Source organism: Coloeus monedula (assembly GCF_965178545.1).
Source record: "Coloeus monedula genome assembly, chromosome: 15".
Lineage (NCBI taxonomy): Eukaryota > Metazoa > Chordata > Aves > Passeriformes > Corvidae > Coloeus > Coloeus monedula.
Genome location: NC_138795.1, coordinates 3732261 through 3752315, shown reverse-complemented (window position 1 = coordinate 3752315; position 20055 = coordinate 3732261). Strand labels below are relative to the sequence as shown.

At 53.1% G+C, this 20055-nt stretch overlaps 4 protein-coding genes across 5 annotated transcripts; 2 read left to right on the top strand and 2 right to left on the bottom strand.

Moving 5' to 3' along the window:
• Nucleotides 1–3: 3 nt before the first annotated feature.
• SIMC1 (SUMO interacting motifs containing 1) lies at nt 4–7962 on the top strand. Of its 2 annotated transcripts, none has more exons than XM_082291664.1 (10): nt 4–151; nt 1483–2208; nt 2367–2584; nt 3192–3261; nt 3658–3803; nt 4257–4406; nt 4885–5013; nt 5935–6091; nt 6170–6254; nt 7583–7962. In XM_082291664.1, the coding sequence occupies exons 1-10, from the start codon at nt 50–52 to the stop codon at nt 7801–7803; spliced, it is 2004 nt and encodes a 667-aa protein (XP_082147790.1). In that variant the 5' UTR covers nt 4–49; the 3' UTR covers nt 7804–7962. The 2 variants fall into 2 exon arrangements, with proteins under 2 accessions (XP_082147790.1, XP_082147789.1); XM_082291663.1 differs by having other exon boundaries at nt 2364–2584.
• A 739-nt stretch (nt 7963–8701) lies between these two features.
• Nucleotides 8702–15727, bottom strand: KIAA1191. Its single transcript, XM_082291386.1, has 7 exons — nt 15623–15727; nt 15355–15545; nt 13935–14058; nt 12621–12745; nt 11376–11482; nt 10929–11065; nt 8702–10475 (listed from the first exon to the last, which is right to left on the bottom strand). Exons 1-7 carry the CDS (start codon nt 15648–15650, stop codon nt 10267–10269), a joined length of 921 nt encoding a protein of 306 aa, XP_082147512.1. The 5' UTR covers nt 15651–15727; the 3' UTR covers nt 8702–10266.
• A 626-nt stretch (nt 15728–16353) lies between these two features.
• NOP16 (NOP16 nucleolar protein) lies at nt 16354–18666 on the bottom strand. The gene is made up of 5 exons (XM_082291768.1): nt 18539–18666; nt 18283–18394; nt 17582–17651; nt 16961–17067; nt 16354–16712 (listed from the first exon to the last, which is right to left on the bottom strand). The coding sequence occupies exons 1-5, from the start codon at nt 18643–18645 to the stop codon at nt 16569–16571; spliced, it is 540 nt and encodes a 179-aa protein (XP_082147894.1). The 5' UTR covers nt 18646–18666; the 3' UTR covers nt 16354–16568.
• Nucleotides 18667–18786: 120 nt separating this feature from the next.
• On the top strand, nt 18787–19805 carry HIGD2A (HIG1 hypoxia inducible domain family member 2A). Its single transcript, XM_082291790.1, has 2 exons — nt 18787–18942; nt 19133–19805. Exons 1-2 carry the CDS (start codon nt 18828–18830, stop codon nt 19297–19299), a joined length of 282 nt encoding a protein of 93 aa, XP_082147916.1. The 5' UTR covers nt 18787–18827; the 3' UTR covers nt 19300–19805.
• The last annotated feature ends 250 nt before the right edge of the window (nt 19806–20055 follow it).

The window sequence follows — 20055 nt, the reverse complement described above, 5'->3', positions numbered from 1 at the left end:
CGCCCGGCGCGGCCCCAGCGGCGGGGCCGAGCCGCCACCTGCGGCCGAGATGGAAGACAGCGTGGTCCTCGTCAGCGACTCGGACTCGGAGGGTGCCCGGTCGCCGCCGCGCCGGCCCTGCCGCTCCCGCCGCTCGCTGCCCACCCCCGCCGTGAGTCCGGGGCTCCCGCCGGGCGCGGCGCCGCTACCCCACACAAAGATGGCGGCGCTCCCATTGCGGGCGGGGACGGGAGCCGCGCACGGACAAGAAGCCTTGGGGCAGTGGAGGGGGGTGGGCGTGTGTTCCCGGGGACCCCTCGGTCCCGTCCCGTCCCGCCCCAGCCGCATCCTTAGGGACCTCCCGCCCTCCTCCCAGCCGGGCTCGACTCTCTGCGGCCACCTCCCGCCAGCAGAGCCCCGTTCCGCAAGCGCGCCCCTCGCAGGGGTGCCAGCCTCCTTGGCCATGTACCCTTCGAAAGAGCCCGCTGCCCGCCATGGAGTGTCGCCGTGCCCTCCGCACACCGAGGAGGGTCCGGCCCTGCAGGGCTCAGCCCCCGGCGGGTCCAGCGGCGGGATGCGGTGGGGCGGTTGCCGTCCCTCGCCCCCTGTGCCGTTGCTGTGCCCGGTCCTGCTCCGCCGGCGGGTGCGGGGCCGGTGAGGCCGTGCGGCGGCGGCGGCTCCGGGCACGAGGCTCAGCCCCGGGGGGGGAACGGTCGGTCCCCGGCCCCGCACCGCTGTCCCGGGTCCTGAGGCAGTTGGAGGCCGCTGGGCTTTGCCACCTCCCTGGGGAAGGTAGCAGGTCTGAGTCGGGGCAAAAATGGATTTAAATTGTCTGCTAAACGTGTTCCCTGGTTCGAGGTGTTGAGGGGGATGTTTTCCCAAACAGGCGCTGACCCTTCTTGGGCACGCCAAGATCTTGGGAAGTGCTGTGTCCTGCCTGCTGCTGGTGCGAGCACAGCTGCCTTCCCCTGCCGCCCCTCGGACCCTGCATCGGCCAGCGAGGCCTGGGTGGGAATCCCCAATGTCTCAGGGCTGCTGTAGCTCCAGATTGGTGCCACAGATCAAAAGGCAGCTTTGTTTCCTGCCACTCCCGCCAGGGTTTGGATCCTGTGCTGTTCCTGCCGGTGCCTGGGGACATGAGAGCTCCCTGTGCTTCCCTTGCCTTCCCTGGACATGCCAGAAGGACTGGCATTTCCCTGTCATGGGAAGCAGCTGAGCAGGCAGCCAGGTCTGCTCTGAGCTGAGGCATGAGGACATGAGCCCTGAGGGCAGAGGGGAAGAAGAGCTTGGGTCAGGCTCAGGCTCAGGCTCAGCTGTGCTGCCAGGGGAGGCTGATCCCAGAGCTCAGGGCCACAGGCCCCCTCAAACAGGGCAGAAGGGTCTTTGCCCCTGTTTTCTTTTGCTGGGCTGGTGCCCTTTTCCCTCTTGGACTCGGCTACAGTGCCACCATAGCAGAGGCTCCCAACAGGACAGGACACTGACACTGCTGCTCCGTCCCCACAGGAGATCATTGACCTGACCTGTGAGGACACAAACACAGACCTGACACCATCGAGCAGCCTCGCCATCATCGACCTGACTGAGGACATGTGCAGCCCTCTCCACTCCACCCTTGGTGCTGCCCAGAACCCCAGAAATGTGCCTGCTGCCCCAGCAGCACACCTGTCCCATCCCCAACTCTGCCCCACCACAGAAGAAATGCAAGCAGTGGCAGAGCCAAGCCCTGCACCAGCATGGCACAGCACCCCTGTGAAGCTCAGTTCCACCATGGACACAGCAGAAATGGAGAACTGGAGCTGCCTCTCTCCTGCTTCTAGCTGCCACAGCTGGAGCTCAGAGCAGGACTACAGCACTACCACCTTTAGCAGCAACTTGGACTCACAGCTGGACTCAGACATGCTGTCCCTGTCCCCATCCCCCCCCAGCCTGGACAGCAACAGCAGCTGGAGAGCTGATGGGCCAGAGGAAGACCCTCCCCAGCTCTGCCAGGAAAGGAACCTCCCTCCAAGGCTGAGCCCTGCCCCAACCATTCCTAAAGCACCAGGAAAGACCCAAAGGCCTTTGCTGGAAGCAAGTGACTTCCCATCACACCAACCAATCCAGCACAGCACCCCAGCCAGGACTGACACTGACAGCAAGGCCTGGCTGGACAAACTGCACAGTTTCAGGAGGAGTGGAGTCCAGCACCTCTTCCTCCAAGGCATAGCACCTAACAGGGAAACACAGCAGGTAAACAGGGTTTGGAGCAGCCCCTGCTCCCCTTGTCCTTTGCCAGGCAGTCAGGGGCTCTGGTTATTGCAGCTCCCTTCACGGTGGGCCCTGCACCACAGCTGGGTTCCTCTGTGTTGGGGGAGCTTTCACCCATTGCCTTGCCTTGTACACAGCAGAAACCTGGGCTCATCCCCAGCGGGAAGCTGAGCATGGTGCACACAACTATGGAGGAGAACATCCTGGAGGGCACCTTGTATTTCCTGAGCGAGTTTGTCTCCTGCCAGCACTGTCCCCCCAAAGAAATCATCTGCCACCTGATCAGACAGATGCTGTTGGACACCAACGAAGGGGAGATCCTGAAGGACATCTACATGCTGTTGATGAAGATCCAAATGTATGTGTTCCCCTTGTCCTGGTGCCCTGGGGCTGGCCTAGGTGCTCCCAGGGGTCTGCCCAGCGTAAGGGTTATTCTTTTGGTGCTCACCCACAGAAGAGGGAGTGATTTCCCCTATAAGCCAGGATAATCCTCCTGCCAGCACAGGCACACCCCGGGCTCTCTGAGGGTGGGTCAGGGACAGCTTGTGACACAAGGGAGCCCTTGGGGACAGAAGAGTGTGTTTGCCTTGCTGTGAAGCACAGGTCTCATTCTTCACTGCTGTGACCTAGCAGAAGTGCCTTTCCTGGGCTGCAGCAGTTCCCTTGCTGCCCTCAGGTTTTCCACAAAGAAGTACAATGTTTTATGAGGCCATAGGCCCAGGAAGGAGTCCTGGGCATCCCCATGGAGTATAGCCCCTGTCAGGTACTTCCAAAAAATTAATGTGGTATGTTGAGGAGAAGGGATGAGGGCAAAGATGGAGAGAAGAAGGCAGGGGAGGCACCTGAGCAAGTGGGGTGGGAGTGGCTAGGGAAGGGCCAAGGGCTGGGGAAGGGCTAAGGGGCTGCCATGCCTCCAGGCAGGTGGTCAGGCAGTTCAGCACAAATAGACAGGGCTGTCCTTGCAGGCTCCATCCAGCCAACGTCGCCACTGTGGGATGGGACTGGACACTGGTGAAATTCATCATGGAGGACCAGGTACTTGGCACCGTGTGTGTCACAGGGGGCAGGGATCATGCAGCACATGCTGCCTGGGGGTGAGCGTTGCCCAAGTGCTTCGTGTGGCTGTGCTCTGCAGAGCTGGCCAGTCCAATTTGAGTGCCAGCTGGGAATCCCACATTTATCCACAGTGCTCCCTTAACCCTCTGCACGGTTTTAGGCAGGTTGTCCACTGAAGAAGGCACAGCAACAGATAAACCCTCTCTGGGTCACAACACTAGTGAAATGCCCCTCAGGGCCTTGTCTGAGCCAGGCAGCTCCTCCTAGAACTACTCCTCAGTCACGTACATCAGTCCACTCTTGAGACAGCCAAATTCCCTGGTGTTCCTCACCCTGTGGCCCCACCAGGCTCATACATTCTCCATCTGCCCCCAGGAGAAGCCCCCCGGCCGGCTCCTCTTCCTGCAGTACGTGGTGCAGACCCTGGAGGATGACTTGCAGCACAATCTGAAGTCACAGCTGCTGCAGAAGTCAATTGCCAAGAAAGTGCTTTCATGTGACTTGTGCTCCTACAATGTCAAGTAAGGGACATATCCTGCTCCTTGTTCTCTAACCAGAAACTGAGAGGCAGAGGCTCAGGGAACACTTGTTGAGACTCCAGTCAGACTTTCCAAGAAGCAGACTTGGGAGACAAAGGGAAAGTGTAGGGCCAATAATAGGAGCTAGGAAAAGATTAACAAAAGCAAACCACCAGAGACAATGCAAGGCCTTTCCAGTCACCATACAGTGGGCTTTTCCCAGGAATGAGGTCAGATTTGCATTGCTGAGGACTGAGAAGGAGGCAGTCCTGTGGGCAGGTGTACAAGAGAGCTCCTCTGTTGAGCTGCTCAGCAGAGCTACTTCCCTAACCTGTCCAAGTGGGTGGAACATTCTCTTCATTCTCAGGGTCTTTTCCTCAAGCTCCAAGTGTATCTAGAGGTCAGAACACAGCAAAACGAGGCACATCCCCAATAAAATTCTTGTTTCTGTCCCAGGGAAGTGGTGAAGTGGTTGGTGGCAGCAGTTACAGGAGTCGGGTTCTCCCAGCCCCCGGAGCAGCTGCAAGAAGCCAGGGCTGAACACAGCTCATCTTCACCAAGGCTGGCCAGCACTGACCAGGCTCAGACAGCTTTCTTTGCCCAAAAGTAAGCTCCAGAATTCCAAACTCCCTGCTGGCATTATCATGGACCCAGGTCAGGCGGAAGCCACAGTCTCTCTCCCCCTGCCAGTTCAGGGAAGCCAGACTGTACCTGTGACCAGCTTTGCTGGTTCTTCTTTGGGTTAGATACACGACTTGGTGAGCAAAAGACTCTCACCTGGTAGGAAACTGGCTCAGTGTCATCCTCTTGCAAGCAGTGTAAGGCTGGAGCTCTTGGCCCACACTCAGGCTGTCCCATGCTGCTCCAACAATCAGCAGAGTCACCAAGACCTCCCGAGGGCCAATCTGGGGATGAGCTTTGCTTGCAAGAGCATCAGATTCGGAAGCACCAGGAGACACCAAACCTGGCGCACCGCATTCCCGTGTCCCTTGTTGCACGAGGCTGAACTAGGGGCCATCCCCAAGGCTTTGCTTGGCAAGCTGAGGAGCAGAGTCTCCCTGTGCTGACTGTCCCTCTCACCCAGGGTGATACTGCTGCTCCAGCGGATGTTGTCCATGGCAGTGGAAGTGGACAGATCTCCCACCTGCAGCTCCCGTAAGATCGCAGATGACATATTCCCCTTCATACTGAACATCCCCCTGAGGAGCCAAAGGTGAGACAAGCGTGTGCAAGGCAGCATTTGCATGTGTGACCTGTGGTCTTACTCCCAGTTTACATCCAAGTCTGGATGCATAAAGTTCTACAGGGTATAGAAAGACAGGCCAGCCAGCAAGAGCATGGCTGTGTCTTCCATGGAGATACAACATCACCAGCTGAACAGGTGGTGTGTTGCTGAGAGCACTCCCATTTGTTAGTTGTGTGACCTTAAAGCTGTAAAGAGGGTCTGAAAAGCAGCACTGTGCATTAGTACGTTAGCACTGATTCCCATGGGCAACCCGGTAGTCAGAAATACGATGCAGTTCCTACAGCTTTGCCTTGACATCCTTTGTTTGGTTCTTTAAGAAATGCAAATGTGAAGACAAAGCACAAGGGCCTGACTGGCCCTGGTGTAAACAAGAGACCACTAGGCACCCAAGCATTTGAAACCCCTGTTTGCAGTGCCCAGCAGGCAGCCCTTCACACCCTTTCAGCAGAACTCTGCACACAGCAGGTGTAACTGAGCCAAACTGACTCTAACCAAGCTGTCACTTTGCCCAGGAAAGATATAGATCCGTCTGCCCCTCACCCCTTGTCACGCTTGGCTTGGCTGTGCTCCCTGCAGGTCAGCAGGAATGGGCCACTGCCACACAGGCTGCTGGGTGGGGTGGAGTGAAGCAGCTCAATTTGCTTTAGAGACTCTACTCACTTCCAGCTGCTGCAGGTGACACCTGAGGACGAAAACATGGCCATGGCCAAGCTGCATAACAAAGGTCTCTCACCACATCTGGTGGTCTTCCTTCCACAGCACGGCTGGGCAGCCCCTGCAGTCCCCCACATCTGCACTGGGTCAGCAGCACAGCAGGAGCATGCTGGAACAGTTGTCTCTGGTCAGGCTGTGCTGTCTGTCCCAAAGTAAATTCCTTTTGTGTTCCAGGGAAACTTTAGTAAACACCATGGAGAGCCAGCTCCTGCGCTGCAGACTGCTAGAGCTGTTATTCCAGCATAGCTGTGATGTGCCCACAACCTCATCCATGTCTCTGGACAAGATCCTGTATTTCCTGAGCCACTCCTCTGTGCTGCCACAATTTCAGGTATCCAGTACAACCTCTCCATTGACTTGTATTCCTCTGAGAAAACTTCTAACAACCAAATACTATCTCCTGTCCTAGGATGAAACAGCAACGTGGCAAAGGTGGGACGAGATGCTGCAGTACTTGAGTTTGCTGCTACTGAGTTACCAAAGTGTAAAACTGGGTAAGCACTGCTTGTTCTGGCCCTAACAAACAGTCTCATCAAGAGGCTGCAGTAGAACAGCCAAATTCCTCTTCTCATCACTCTTGGGCTCATGGCCACTGAATCTTATAAAGACAGTGTGCCTCCATCCATGATAGTAACTATTCCCAGCAGTCAAAGTAGTGATGCTGCATCAATGAGAGCACCCAACGTGCTTTGCCAAGTTTAGCCCCTACAAAATAGTCTTCTTTCTAAAGGAAGGAAGCACTTCCCAGCACTGGAAAGTACACAAGAGGGTGCTTTGTATCCAGTGTTGTCTAAGTTGCTGCACAGTGGATGGAAGAACAGGGTGGTTTAGGAAAAAAAGCAGAAGGCAAAGGGATCATAGAATATCCCGAGTTGGAAGGGACCTACAAGAATCATTGAATGCAACTCCTGGCCCTGCACAGACACTCCATAACCCCACCCTGTGCCTGAGTGTTGTCCAATCACTTCTGGAGCTCTGGCTGCCTTGGGGCCATGACCATTCCCTGGGGAGCCTGGTCAGTGCCCCTAGGGGGAAGAACTTTTTCCCAATAGCCAACCTAAAACTCCCCTGGCACATCTCCAGTCATTCCTGCAGGTCCTGTCACTGTCCTCCAGAGCAGAGATCAGAGCTGCCCCTCCTGAGGAAGCTGCAGATCCCACTGAGGTCTGATCTGTCTCCTCAAGGCTAAACACACCAAGTGACCTCAGCCACTCCTCATGTGGCTTCCCCTCTAAACCCCTCACCATCTCCAAAGAGCATCACCATCTCCTTTGGGCACTCTTTGGGCAAGCCAGGACACTTTCAGCACTTGGTAAATTGGGCAGGGAGCACCACCCACAGCAGCCATGGAAAGAGCAGCATGTCTGACCCTAGGAGAGTGGCAGAGTCACAAAACACTGTAAAACTCCCTAAAAGTAATTCTGCCAGAAGTCTCTTCCAACTTCAGGTGCTTTAGCCCAGGGTTAAGGCTCTCATGAATGAATGCAGAGGAATCCACCATCATGTGTGCAAAGTCTCACTCTCCCTGAAGCCCTAGGCAATCACTGTTGTTGGGCTCTTTGGAGACTCCTTTGCAGCTGCCCTTTTGCCATTCACACAAGGATTATACAAGCTTTGCCCCTTCCCCATTCCCTGGGCTCTCTCCACATGCAGAATGAGCTCCAGGAGGGGCTGGTTCCTTCTTCCCAAAGTCTTGTGCAGAACCATAAAGGATAACGATCAGCCCCGTTCCCAGCACTGCATGTGGCACACTGGGATCCATCCCAGCAGCTCAGGCAGCCCCTTGCATGTTGCCTCTGCCCACCAGCATCTCCTCTTGCAGAGCACCTGCGGAGCTCCCTCAGTGACCGGATGGACTTGATCGCTCAGAAAGCCAAGCCCAGGCCCCAGGACAGTGATGACATCAGCCAGCTGGACATTCAGCTGAAGATGAATGACTTCATCAGCAGAATGCAGGAGGCCCTGGGGCAGCCTTTACCCCTACAAATCCAGGAGAAATTGTTCATGCTGCAAGAGTTGTTCTTCATTGTCGCTACTACCTGATGGAGACAACCCCTGCAGTAAGGGGGACAAAACTTCATGTTCTCAATATAAAACCCCCCTTTTTGTGCTGCAATCTCAACATCATGGGAGTTTCGTTTATACATTTCTTTGGAAAGATGTCTGGTTTACATTGTCTCAGAATTTCCTTTCAAATTTGCCTCACTGTACAGTTTTACTAGGCACTTTGTACACTTTAAAAAATAAATTATTTTCATATTTGCTACGATTCTTTCATCTTGGTGCCAGCCCTGCCCAAAGCAAGTGCAGAGCTCTGTCAGCTCACACCACAAGACCATGCTTTAACCCCAGCTTTCCCAATCTGTGAGATTCACCTGTGTAATCAGGACCACAGCAGTAGCCTGTACCTCAGTACCTGGATCTATTCCATGACTTTTAGCTCAGCTTACACTCCAGGAGCACAGGGAACACAATCATTCAGCTCAGACATCCCCAGCCCAGGTGAATCATATGCTCCATCAGCAGGACTTTAAAGGGCAGCTAAAAACACCACAGCACCAAACCACATCTTTCCAGAGGGGAACTGGGCACCTCTAGGGAAATACCAGCCTGGTTCCCATACCTGTGCCCACCCCCACAGTACAGGTGGGAACACAGCACACAAGTAACAAGGGACACAATCTCAGGAACATGAAGAATTTGAATTGCTCAAGAAAACCCAAAGACTTCATGTTATGTTTCATCTGCACAAGCCTTAAGACAGAACTGAGTCTGGCTGTAAACCCAGTCTCCCTGTCAAAGGAGAGTTTGTGGGCAAATATTTCACCCTAACGAGGTGCTGCTGGAGCCTTGTCCATCAGAACCTTGACCCCACACTCACTGGAGAGCCCCATATTTCTCCCACAGATGGCTCTACCAGCACCAACACACACTGTGGACCTCCATTCCACAAGGATTTTATTGTCCTGTAACAAACAAAAACATACACATTAGGAGACGTGAATACAGACAACAAATAAATTAATGTCAAATGAGAGCCCGATTGCCAAGGTGCAAATGAGTGGTGACAGAACTGCTGGATTGGGTGGGAGACTTTCACACAACAAATCTCTGGCAGTGCTGCTGAAGCTTGAGAGAAAGCAGTGCTACAAAATGTGCTGCTTCAGAGGGGCCAGCAGCCAGCCAAGGGAGCCAACCCCGCCTCACCCTCCAGGGAGAAAGTTTGGTTTAAGAAGGCAGAAACCCCGGAGCTCAACAGTTACCAGATGTTAAGTAACCTCTGTATAATGTCCTGGCAACAGAGAAGCTTCCAGCTGCAAGGCTGCTGCTGGCTGAGAGACTCTGCAACACAGTCGTGAGATCAAGAGCAGACCTGAGAAGACCCATTTGCCAGAGCACAGGTGAGGATTACAGAGCAATGCTGCCTATCATGCTTAAGGGATTAGATGGTAGCCAGGAGTTCCTTCCACTTTTCCTGAAAGTCAGTGTTAGCTGTTTCCAGGAACTGGTTCTGACCAGGTCAAGGATCACATCCAGTTGTACCTCAGCAGGGAGGAACATTCAGCCTTGGTCAGCCCTCAGTCCTCCCCCAGCCCTGAAGAACACACTTAATGCTGATAAAACAAAATACCCTGTCTGAGAAGTGTTTCCAGTGTCTAATACATTCTATGTGATTCTAGGGTAAAAAACCCCAACAAAAACAAATCAAGCAGCACCCAGAGTGCCAGAACACCTGCAAATCTGCTGTCTAGAAGGCAGGACTGTGCTGTTTTGCAGGAAGAAGAGAGGAGGATTACTTGGTTCAAGCCACACCAGCTTTGGTCATTTCCACCTTCTTAGAGGAACATGAAGAGTTGGAAGAAAAGGAATTCTTCCTTATTACTTCCAAGCTCCATTAGATTCTTCTCCATGCCTTTCCAATGAGAGCACCTTAGAATGATCACTGGTCCCTTTTCCCTTTAAAAAACATTCCAAGAACAAAAAACATGGTCACACTGGATAGTAAGGGAGTACCACATTTAAACTGACCAACCACATACCCCATCTTCCTTCTGGCAGTTAATGGTCCAGTTTTCAGTCCTTGTTTGCTTCCATCATTTCCTGCTCGAGCTCTGACAGAACCAGTCCTCCTGTGGGTCCTTTAGCACTGATCAGGACAAGACAACCAGACTCCAGGCATACAAGCCAGTTGCTCACACACCACATGGAATCCTGTCCCAAAAAAACATGGCTCAGGGTTTCACTGTGGTGTGGTGTACTGGGAAGCACATCCAGAGCAGCCTGGCAGCCCAAACCAGTGCACTGCAGCAGACAGGATGGTTTACATTGGTTTAGGACTGGTGCAGGAGTTTTTCCAAGACTGGCTTTAGCAGGACAATCACACTGTTTCTTTTTCTGAGATAAAGAGCTGGAAAGGGAGACTTTCCTACTTTACTGCAGCACACAGACAGGGAAGCAGAGCCTAAGACACACTTGTAGCCTGCTAAAGACACTGGAAGCTTTCCTCTAGAACCCAGTGGGAGTGAGCACGTTCAGATCCCGAGGTTTGATATTGTGGGAACGTGGAGATTGTTTCCTCCCATCTGTGCCTGGAATGTCCATTTTGGGTGGCTTGAAGGTGACTGGATCCTCTGACATCCTTGTAGCCTGTGCACGCATCAGCTCCATTGGGGATGGCTTCTGGGCACCCTTATAGGACTGAATGGTAAATCCTCCTGATGAAAAAAAAAAAAAATCACAGTAAAAACCAGGAAAACCAGTCAAGTCCATTTCCTACTGCTGCCAGGAGTGAGCTGTGTCACTGACACTCAACACCACAGAGAGCCTATGCAAATTCCAGCAGCTTCATGTCATCTAAAGCTTATTCCACACTGGGGCTGGCACTTCCAGTCCTGGTTGTATCAGAGAAAGAGTAAAAAGCTGTCACCTTCACACCCTGCTCCTTCCACTGCAGCTCACTGCAAGTTATTTCTGCTTCCAGATCCTTGGCACAGGTTTTACCCAACTGCTCTATATTTAGGCACAGAAATTATATGACTAACACACATTCCCAAGGTGGTCCTGGAGAGTAACAAGGCAAGCAGGGTAAGACTCCAGAAAGAGCCAGCAAGTCTGCTGTGTGACAGTTTCCCCCTTGCTCTTGGCAAGGCAGATTTTCAAGGACATACCTGCATCACTGGTGGATTTCTGGACAGCTTTAGGTCCAAAAAAGCTCCATCTTTCAGATGGCAATCTGTCCCCACCACCTTCCATAGCAAAGTCTGAGCCAGTGATAGAAATAGAGGATCCCTGACTAAACCAACCCCTAAGGGAAGAAAAAAAAAAAATCATTGAGAATTTTAAAACACAAGAATAAATACTTCAAGTGATTCCACCTTGCCAGGAACTTTCCATGTAGTTAACAGGGGAAATTTAAGAAATCTTAACAGGTTTGTTACCACCCAGGATAAGATATGCATGCTCAAGTTCCACAGGCTTCCAACATTTGGATCTATCCAACACAAATCCTCAGCAGGCTCTGAATTTCACCCCAGACAGTCCCTTATTGGATAAGAAGGTTATTTGTAGCAGCTCCCACCTCAGCAGCCTGTAGGAAACCAAAGGAGGCAGAGTACCTGTTTCTATGCCTGGGGGAGGAGTGAGGGGTGCTGCTTGGAGTGGACTGAGCAGAAGAATTCTGTTTGTCATCTTTTGTTGTCTCTCCATTCTGCATTTTTAGGTTCTGTCAGGAGAGGCAAGAGAAACAGAAGCAACACAGCTTAAAAACAGGACGTAAGGAACAACACCTAGTTTTACTGTCAAAACCAGACAATTGTTTCTATCACAGGTGATAAAGTGTCACTTCACCTAAAGTTGTAGCCAGTATTACAATATGTGCTTACACCCCTTAAGTTTCTCTCCACATCAAATATAAGCATTTTGAAAGCTCACTTCAGGCTACAGGAAGGAACATCAGCATTCATAGGGACGTTGTGGATGCAGCAGAGCTCACTTCAGCTACCTGGTAACAGGTCTAAATGCCACAGCACCCATTTGTCTCCAGCACTTTTCAGAGCAACAAAGCTTTCAGTCCCACCGGTTCTGTAATGAGGGTGAGACCAGTTCCCACAGAAGGTACTGGAGTACCAGACCCTGTGAAGCAATCAGTGGACATCAGGATGGAAACACTACTCTGGAACAGAGATGAACCTGGGCACAAAATAAACAGGAACTGGGTGTATGCAAACCATGTTATTACAAGCTGGACAGTACAAACTGAACTCTGAAGAAGTCACTTGAAGGGCAGTTACAGTTCAAACACAAAATACACAGGGTACCTTGTAATGTTTCCTGTGGCTATTCAAGCCACACTAATGCAATTCACCGACGCAGTTATTGAAACTTTGACCTCGTGGGAGGACACTGGAAGAGTTGACTATTAAACTCCAACTGCAAGATCTTTCTTTAAGAGCTCAGTAGCCCATGGTAACACATTCATTCAAGACCTTTCTTTCAGTAAGACACATCTGGTAACTTCCACAATGCACGGTTTACAAGTTCTCTTTGGGGACAGAGTTACAAAACTGCAGGGCACCATTCAAAAGTACAGCAAGAAATTAGACTGTGTAGGGGTGTCCCCACTTGGAAAGACAACTGTCACAGTTTGACAAGACAGTGAAACGTGACAGATTTCAGACAAACAATTGTTTCAAAACTACAAAGGCTAATGTTTACTTTAAAATAAAAGTGGGTAAAGTATTCTACACAATAAGGAAGCAGCTTAAGGACTCTTGGCAACACACTCCAAAAATTATATCACCAGATAAATGTTGAACTAGACACATCCTGAATGGAGAAATCCAATGGAAAACAAGCCTTACGTGGACTGCCTCAGCCACTCGGTGGTACTTGGTCTCCTCAGTGGTGAGGCCTTTGTGGGGTGTGTAGCCAGCTTCCCTCAGCCCTGCCTGCTGCTCAAAGCGCTGGATGCTCTCCTGAGTCTGCTCTGGAACACACAAGAGCACAAATTCCCAAAGAAATGCCACCACAAGCAGTTCTAGCAAAGGCAGCTCCAGCAACAGAAAGCAAACCCCTTTTTTTAATCATTCACACATTGTAACAAGCTGAGGCAGAAAGATGAAGCTGATGAGATATTCTGACTTGACAACTATCCTGAGACACAGGGCTAATTCAGCTGAACAGTGATTTGTCCCAAATCACCAGATATATCACAAATGCAACACCTGTAATAAATCCCATCTCACCCCAGACACTGCATCACTCTTACTCACAACTTCATAAACCTAGAAGAACCCACTAAGATGGACATTTTAAGTGGCCCACTACATTCAAGGGAGCCTTGCAGTTCATGTTTTAAAGACTCACAGTGATTTTAGATTAGATAAAATAAGCTATTTCAGTCAGATACAGAGCCAGCATCTAATACACTGATAGCAACTTCAGCTGTGAAAAACACAAGCACTTTCTCCAAACCCCAGCATAAGATGTTCACTCCCTAGTGGAACTAAGAGAAAAGTCAAAAGGAATCAGGGCAGAAAAAGGTTACTGGCAAAGCCCATTGTCTTCTTTAAAACAGGTAACACTTCACATATTAAAAAGTTATTTTCAGATCCCTGTTATTTGTGGCTGCTGAAAGAGGCAGCATGGACAGATTAATACAGAAATAATTCCTCTTATTGCAAAAGGGCACATCTTCTCTGCAAGCATAACTGACCCAATTTTATTTTAAAGCATCATGATTTATGTTTTGAAGTGTTAGCAAGGCAGCTGCTGCTATTAACTAACATAAATGCCAGCCAGTGCTCCATTAGCACAGTGTGTCAGCTCTCCTCACCACTTGGGTTAATGGCACAGCTCTGCCTGTCACTCAGAAATAGCAAGTTAATAAGCAAACAGAGCAGCAGCAGACTCTGCACCCCAGCAACATGGACTGCAGTGTCATGTCAGCAAACTCTGCACTCCTCCCTTAGCCCCAGGAAACACAGAAGCTCCACATGTGGCCTATTCCCCAGTTCCTTGCCTCCTTCTGGAAATGTCCTCCAAAACAAAACAAACTCACACAGCACCAGAGCAGAGTCCATCTAAACCCAAGAGCTCTCCAGGAATTACCCTGAGGCATCACCAAGCTGGAGCACTCTCAGTGCCCACCCCCCACGTGAGAGGTGAGCTCTTACTTGTGATCAGGGAGTTCATGATGATGTGAGTGGCCTTGGCCTTCACCACAGGCACCTTGTTCACACTTTCTGTGGACGATGAAGGAGTTATGACTGGTTTCATGTCGGCATCCCCTTCCTCATCCTGTGGGGAAGCAGCAGGGGACAGTTTGAGATGGGAAAGTATCTCAGCACCTGGTCAGGACACACCTCTAACTACACAAGTGAGACAAAGCAACACTGCTCTAAGCCTTCATCCCATGGGAGAAATCCCTATGCTGTCCTCACTGCAGCCCAGAGTGTTCAGAACCTTAGAATTCATAGCAATGAACAAGCAACTTGCACCCAACATTCGAAAACCTACCAGGATCAGAGCAAACAAGTTGTTAGTCCAAGTACAAAAAGGTCAACAGGAAAGAAACCAGAACATCTGTTCTTCTCCTAAATGCAAACTGCACTTCAAGGTCAACTGAGCAAAAGCACCAAGAGCACCTTCCAAAGGCAGCTCAAGCACCAGCTGTTCACAGAATGCCAGTCACAGAGCAGAACCTGGTGGGAACAACTTGTTTTCCCACCTCATTCCTTGTACGTTTCTTGCTCAGTGTGTCAAGTGGTCGTAGTTCTACCACTGACCACGAGACCCTAGCAAAGAAACAGAAAATAAGTGCTAGAAAACAAAAAATCCTGTGAAACACTGACTTCCTCCTCCCAAAACAGGAGCTCCCTGACTGGAGAGTTTACTTTTTGTACCAAGCTACAACTTTTGGTTGTCTCCCACAAGAAATTTAAAAATCAAAGAGGTATAAAATAGAGGTTAAGCTCAAAGGGATGCACCCAGCAACACTTAGCTTCATTTCCAACTTAGAAAACAGCCTCTAAATTTAGAAGGGCTGGTCCTGCACTCAAAGCATAGAATGCCAGAATGGTTTGGGTTGGAAGGGAACTTAAAGATCATCCAGTTCCAGCCCCCTGCCATGGTGGGCGGACACTTTCCGCTAAACCAGGTCATCCAGAGCGCACTCCAACCCGGCCTTGAACATTTCAAGGGATGGGGCAGCCACAGTTTCTCCATGCAAACTGTGCCAGTGCCTCACCACCCTTATTGTAAAGGATTTACATCCAACCTAAACCACCCTTATGCTCTAGTTTAATTACAGCTAACTGCTGGGGTTTTTTTAAACACAAACACCAAGGAGACGCTCAGCACACGCTTGTCCCACCCACACCTCCGTGTGCCCAGAGCAGGGCCAGGCAGCAATGCCGAGCTCTGTCCCCAGCCCTTCCCGAGGGTCCTGCTGCGAGGGCAGGGGGGCAGCGCCAGCCAGAAGGAGGAGTGCCAGGACCGGGAGGATGCTTGGGAGAAGGAGGATGCCAGGAGAGGGGTGCAGAGCTGCGGGGTACCCAAGGACATGCCGGGGCCAGAGCACCGCCGGGCCCGTACCTTCGAGAGCTCCTGGTACTTGCGCTCGGGGATGACCGGCTGCTTCCAGAGGACGCTGGCACACAGATCGGCGGGTGGCGGCGTCATGGGCGCCGTGTCCTCCAGAGCATCATCGTAGCTGAAGGCGCGGCGTGGGACGCCGAGGGGCAGCGACATCCTGCCCGAGCGGGCCCCACCGCCCGGCTCCAGCGCTGCGGAGAGAGCGCAGCACTCAGCGCCCGCCGCCACGCCCGACCGAGGCCGGCAGGGAGAGCGGGGGGAACCTTACCGGGAGCGTCGGGCTGCCCAGAGCTCATGCCGGAGGCTCAGCGGGACTCGGCGAGCGGCAGCAGGGCCAGGCCCGGAGCGCTCATAGCGGAGCCTTCGGGCGCCGCCACAGCTGGAGACTATTTACGGTTGCGGGGGCGCTCTTATAGACGCGTGATCTCGCGAGATGTGGTAATTTCGCGCGGGGCACGCTGGGAGATGTAGTTCGGGCGGAGAAGGCGGCGCCTACCTGAGGGGCGGTCCCGGGGCGGGTCCCGAGCGGGTTTCCAGCGCACCCACGGCCCCGGTGGCGGGGCTGGGGTCGTGTCCTGCCCACATGTCCTGTCCTCCTGCAGGCAGGAGGCTGCTGGGTCCTGGAAAACCAATTGTGGAAGCTGGCAAGCCCATCAGGGAACAGGAGTACATGCCAGACAGTCTCACTGAAACACCTTTTCTTCAGCTGCTCCTTCCTCTTGTCAGTAGAAGGGTGACCTCCCTGCTGCCCTCCAGTTCCTCGGCAGGGAAGGGACCCCAGCCCAGTCTCCCAAGCTGCAGGTACGGGGTAAGGAAGCAGCACGTGGCCCTGCTCCAACTTACGCTGCCCACAGGACAATCAGCAAAAGTCCGAGTGCTGCCCACGCCCAGCCCTGAGACCGCAGAGGGTGACACATGACCAGTGCCAACATCACACAGGCTGCCACCAGGAGCTCTCCAAAGCAGAGCTGCACCAAGCAAGAGCCCACAAGCAAGATATTCACAAGCAGCTAGAAAGAGTATTTTATTTTAGCAAAGCTAAAAGAAGTGCTGGCTGCCACACAGAAAGTGAGCCAGTGCCAAAGAGTCTTTCATGGACCATTACAACCATCTCTGTCTAATGAAGGTCCTTCCTCCATGGCCAGTTTTTTTTCAGTTTGGGAAATGGTCAAGTCAACCCTGCACTTGCAGGTAAACCTGAGGAAAAAGAGCAGTCATTGCACTTCCATTTTTTCTGGCTTGAGTGATGCAATGAAATTCTTGTACTCCTCGGGATAGAAATTCTTGTACACATTGATCTTTCTTTTAATCTGTTTGGGAGTATCCTGGTAGTAGTTCTTCTCATCCCGAGCCATTTCCTGTGACAAAGGAGAAGGTAAGTCAGAGGAGTATCCCCAAGAGCAAACACCAAACCAGCCCACCCACACCAGTGTGATCACTGCCTGACTCAGACAGGGATCTGGCCACAGTTCAAAGCGTTGTTTTCCCTTAAGAACCAGCTGAGTGCAAAACAGCATTCAGGACAGAGAGGATTAGCGGTTCTCATCCTGCTGATGGGAAGATCCAGGAGTGAATCACTCCGGCTGCTCCTTGCTCTGGAATGTACCTTGTAGTTCTCCCCGTGGTTCTGGATCATGTATCGTACATAGTCAATGAGGTCTCGTGAGAGTGTGTTCGACTTCTTCTCAGGGAGGCTGGCCTCCAATTCCATCTCTAGGCAGAGGGCAGAGGCAGCATGAGGCAGGGGAAGGAAGCAGCAACACCTCAGAGGTCCCCAACCTCCCCTCAAGGTTGACTCCAGCCACACAGCTCGGCTGCTGGTGCATGCAGGGACATTTCCCAGCAGGATGGTGCAGGAAAATGGCCAAGACAACAGCCCTCTGCCCAGGCTGCAGGCATCCAGGCCTGCACTGCAGCCCTCCTCCAGCTCACATACGAGGAGCAGACCCTTTCAGCCCAGGCTGCAGAGTGTGACTGCTCAGAACTGCCCAGCCCACCACTGAAACACGAGGTACTGCATCCGTGGCTTCTCATCACCCTGGGCCCACACACCAGCACATCTCACAGGGACAAGAGCCCTCTTGAGGCTGCAGGGACAAACACTGTGGAAAAGACGTTCTCCTCCACACAGCTGGATAAGAAATAACACCCTTTCCTACCCCTGGCACAGCACGGGATGACAAAATAACCCACAGGGGTTTAGGAGAACCCCAAATGCAACACTGACCATTCACCACGTACGGCTTCCGCACTATTTTCTTTCCTAGCTGCTGTCCGTCGCTTTCCACTTCCATCCCCTGAATTACAGCAAAGAAAAGACAAATGAAGAAAAGCCCAATTGGGAAGAGTGCTGTGTCCCCACACATTGTTCCCAAAACTCCAAACTGCTTCTACATGGCTGTAAGGGGCAGGAAATCCCAGCTGGCTTAAGCAGAGCCTTACTTGTGCCATTAAACTGGCTCGTGGGCGAGGCTGTCATCTGAGAAACGCTGTGTGAATGGAGACAAATGGCAAATAAGGTCACTCCTACTTTTTCCTCGAGTTTCATGGGGCCACCTTTCACCTGGAAGCGCTGCCCTCTTATGCAGATGGGCCAGGCTGGCACTGTCGTACACAAAGAGCCTTTCTTTGTTATCAGGAGCAACTTGGCTGCAGCGTTCCCAACCCCACCTGTCTCTGGCAAGTCCCAGGACTGACTTGATCTATATTTGCCCTAAAGTCCATCATGTCTCCGTAGCGCTGTAGCTCGTTCCCACGCCAGGATCTTGGTGAGATAAGCGCGTAGATCAAGATAAGAAACGTGTCCACCGCCAGAGACTGATCCAGAGCCACCTGCCCCGTACTGCGAAGCTGGATGCTCTCCGCGCTGTTTCCCCCAGCCTCCTCCATCCCCCACAAAGGAGCGGTCCCCGCCAAACCCTCCCTTACCAACAGCTTCTTCGGAATGGGGACAGCCTTGTTGGGGTCCTCGGCCAGGCCCATCTCGGCCAGGTTCTGCGCCACCGACTTGTGCGGGTCCCAGGCATGGCGGATGTGCGAGCTGCGCGGGGACAAGGGACATCACGGCCGTGCCCCCCATCCCGCGGGGGCGCGAGTCCCCGTTCCCACCGACACGTGCAGCGGCTCCCGGCCACCCTGCCCCAGCCCACGCTCGGCGCGCGTCCCCCGTGGCCCCGGCGCTCACCAGGCGATGCGGGGCGCGGCGCGGCGGCGGGCGCTGCGGTAGAGGCGCTTGCGGTTGAGGTTGTAGGAGTATTTGTGCCGCCGGCTCTTCCCCTTGGCCTTCGGCATGGCGGACACGCGCTGGCTGGCCACGGGGCTGCCGGGCGCGTCTTGGGGCACCACGGGAAGTGTAGTTCCGAGGCAGCAGCGCCCCGCGATAAGTGTGTGCGTCGGACTGCAACCCCCGGCATACACCGCGTCGGAGGCGGGGGCTACGGCGGCCGGAAAGGGTTGGTGTTGTCACCTTGGCCATGACGGCCGGGCCGCCCCCGCCGCTGGAGCCCAGCCCGCTGCCCACGTTCGCTGAAGAGGGATTCGGGGAGAAGTTCCTGCGCAAGACCCGCGAGAACCCCCTGGTGCCCCTCGGTGAGAGTGGGGCGGGGGGTGGCGGGACGGAGGCTGATTGAGGGGCGAGGGCCGGGGCGATAGTCGCTGGTGAGGGGCTGATCCCTCAGCCCCAGGGGGCGCGGCTCGGGTTTGGGGGTGCGGTGGAACCGGCCGGCAGCGCTCAGGCCCGGGGGAGGCCGCGCCTCACAGCCCCCGTCCTTCCCCGCAGGCTGCCTGTGCACCGTCGGCGTCCTGACCTACGGACTGATCAGCTTCAAGAAAGGCAACACTCGGCGCTCGCAGATGATGATGCGGGCACGTGTCGTGGCCCAGGGCTTCACCTTCGCCGCTCTGCTGGGGGGCATGGTGGCCACGGCCATCAAATCCCGACAGTGACATCGGGCAAGAGCGAAGCTGCGGCCACGGGCAAGCGTCTGCCAGCCTCGGCTAGCAGGGTGGATCCTGGCTGCGGATGGAGTTTTCTGAGAGACTGTTGTGATGTCTCGGTGGAGCCAATTCTGGAGCACTGGAAATGGGGTGAATACACTTTGTGATTAACATGTAATTTGGGCCGTGGCATTTTTTTTTTTGTTTCCCCAAGAGCTCACCCTCCTGCAGCACTGAGGCTGCATGTCACTAAGGCTCACCGCCTCTCTCAGACTTCTTGTCCCTGCTTGATGCTGTCACAGGCTGATAAAATTGTGTCCTCTTGGTCATGGTCTGAGGTGTGGCTGTAGTCAGGCAGTGCACCAGTATTTGAGAAATGAGCTGCCCATGAGGAGGGAACCGCTGTTTATGGCTTGGTCCTGGCAGGACAGAGTCCGTAGGCAGCAGGGGAGGCAGTTTGGGAGGTTGTGTGACCTGTTCAATTAAAACTGGTAATAAAGTGAATTGCAGCAAGATTCTGACTGATACTGGATTGCAGAGCATTGAGAAGCCACAACAGTAAACAGTGCAGGAAGGTAAGAGAGTGGGCATGGCTGTCTTGAAGCTGTGGTGATGCAAGCAGGACACAAGACATGAAACTCCATGTGAAAGCAAGCTGGGAACTTGCATTTCCAAAATGGGGTCTGGCTGTGTTCTCTGGGATGTGGTGCTGTTTCAGCTGTTCTTGCTGGGGAGTCAGCAATGCCTTCTTCCCAGAGGGACCTG

What these genes read in the sequence shown, in the direction of transcription:
- SIMC1 (XM_082291663.1), top strand. Translation starts at nt 50, where the DNA reads ATGGAAGACAGCGTGGTCCTCGTCAGCGACTCGGACTCGGAGGGTGCC. An exon ending in CTAACAGGGAAACACAGCAG is followed by an intron (nt 2,209 to 2,363) that starts GTAAACAGGGTT and finishes CCTTGTACACAG; the next exon opens with CAGAAACCTGGGCTCATCCC. An exon ending in TTACCAAAGTGTAAAACTGG is followed by an intron (nt 6,255 to 7,582) that starts GTAAGCACTGCT and finishes CTCCTCTTGCAG; the next exon opens with AGCACCTGCGGAGCTCCCTC.
- KIAA1191 (XM_082291386.1), bottom strand. Translation starts at nt 15,650, where the DNA reads ATGAGCTCTGGGCAGCCCGACGCTCCCG. An exon ending in AGTACCAGGAGCTCTCGAAG is followed by an intron (nt 14,059 to 15,354) that starts GTACGGGCCCGG and finishes GCTTCCCCACAG; the next exon opens with GATGAGGAAGGGGATGCCGA. An exon ending in CATGAACTCCCTGATCACAA is followed by an intron (nt 12,746 to 13,934) that starts GTAAGAGCTCAC and finishes TGTGTGTTCCAG; the next exon opens with AGCAGACTCAGGAGAGCATC.
- NOP16 (XM_082291768.1), bottom strand. Translation starts at nt 18,645, where the DNA reads ATGCCGAAGGCCAAGGGGAAGAGCCGGCGGCACAAATACTCCTACAAC. An exon ending in GAAGCCGTACGTGGTGAATG is followed by an intron (nt 17,068 to 17,581) that starts GTCAGTGTTGCA and finishes CCCTCTGCCTAG; the next exon opens with AGATGGAATTGGAGGCCAGC. An exon ending in ACCACGGGGAGAACTACAAG is followed by an intron (nt 16,713 to 16,960) that starts GTACATTCCAGA and finishes CCTTTGTCACAG; the next exon opens with GAAATGGCTCGGGATGAGAA.
- HIGD2A (XM_082291790.1), top strand. Translation starts at nt 18,828, where the DNA reads ATGACGGCCGGGCCGCCCCCGCCGCTGGAGCCCAGCCCGCTGCCCACG. An exon ending in GAACCCCCTGGTGCCCCTCG is followed by an intron (nt 18,943 to 19,132) that starts GTGAGAGTGGGG and finishes CCTTCCCCGCAG; the next exon opens with GCTGCCTGTGCACCGTCGGC.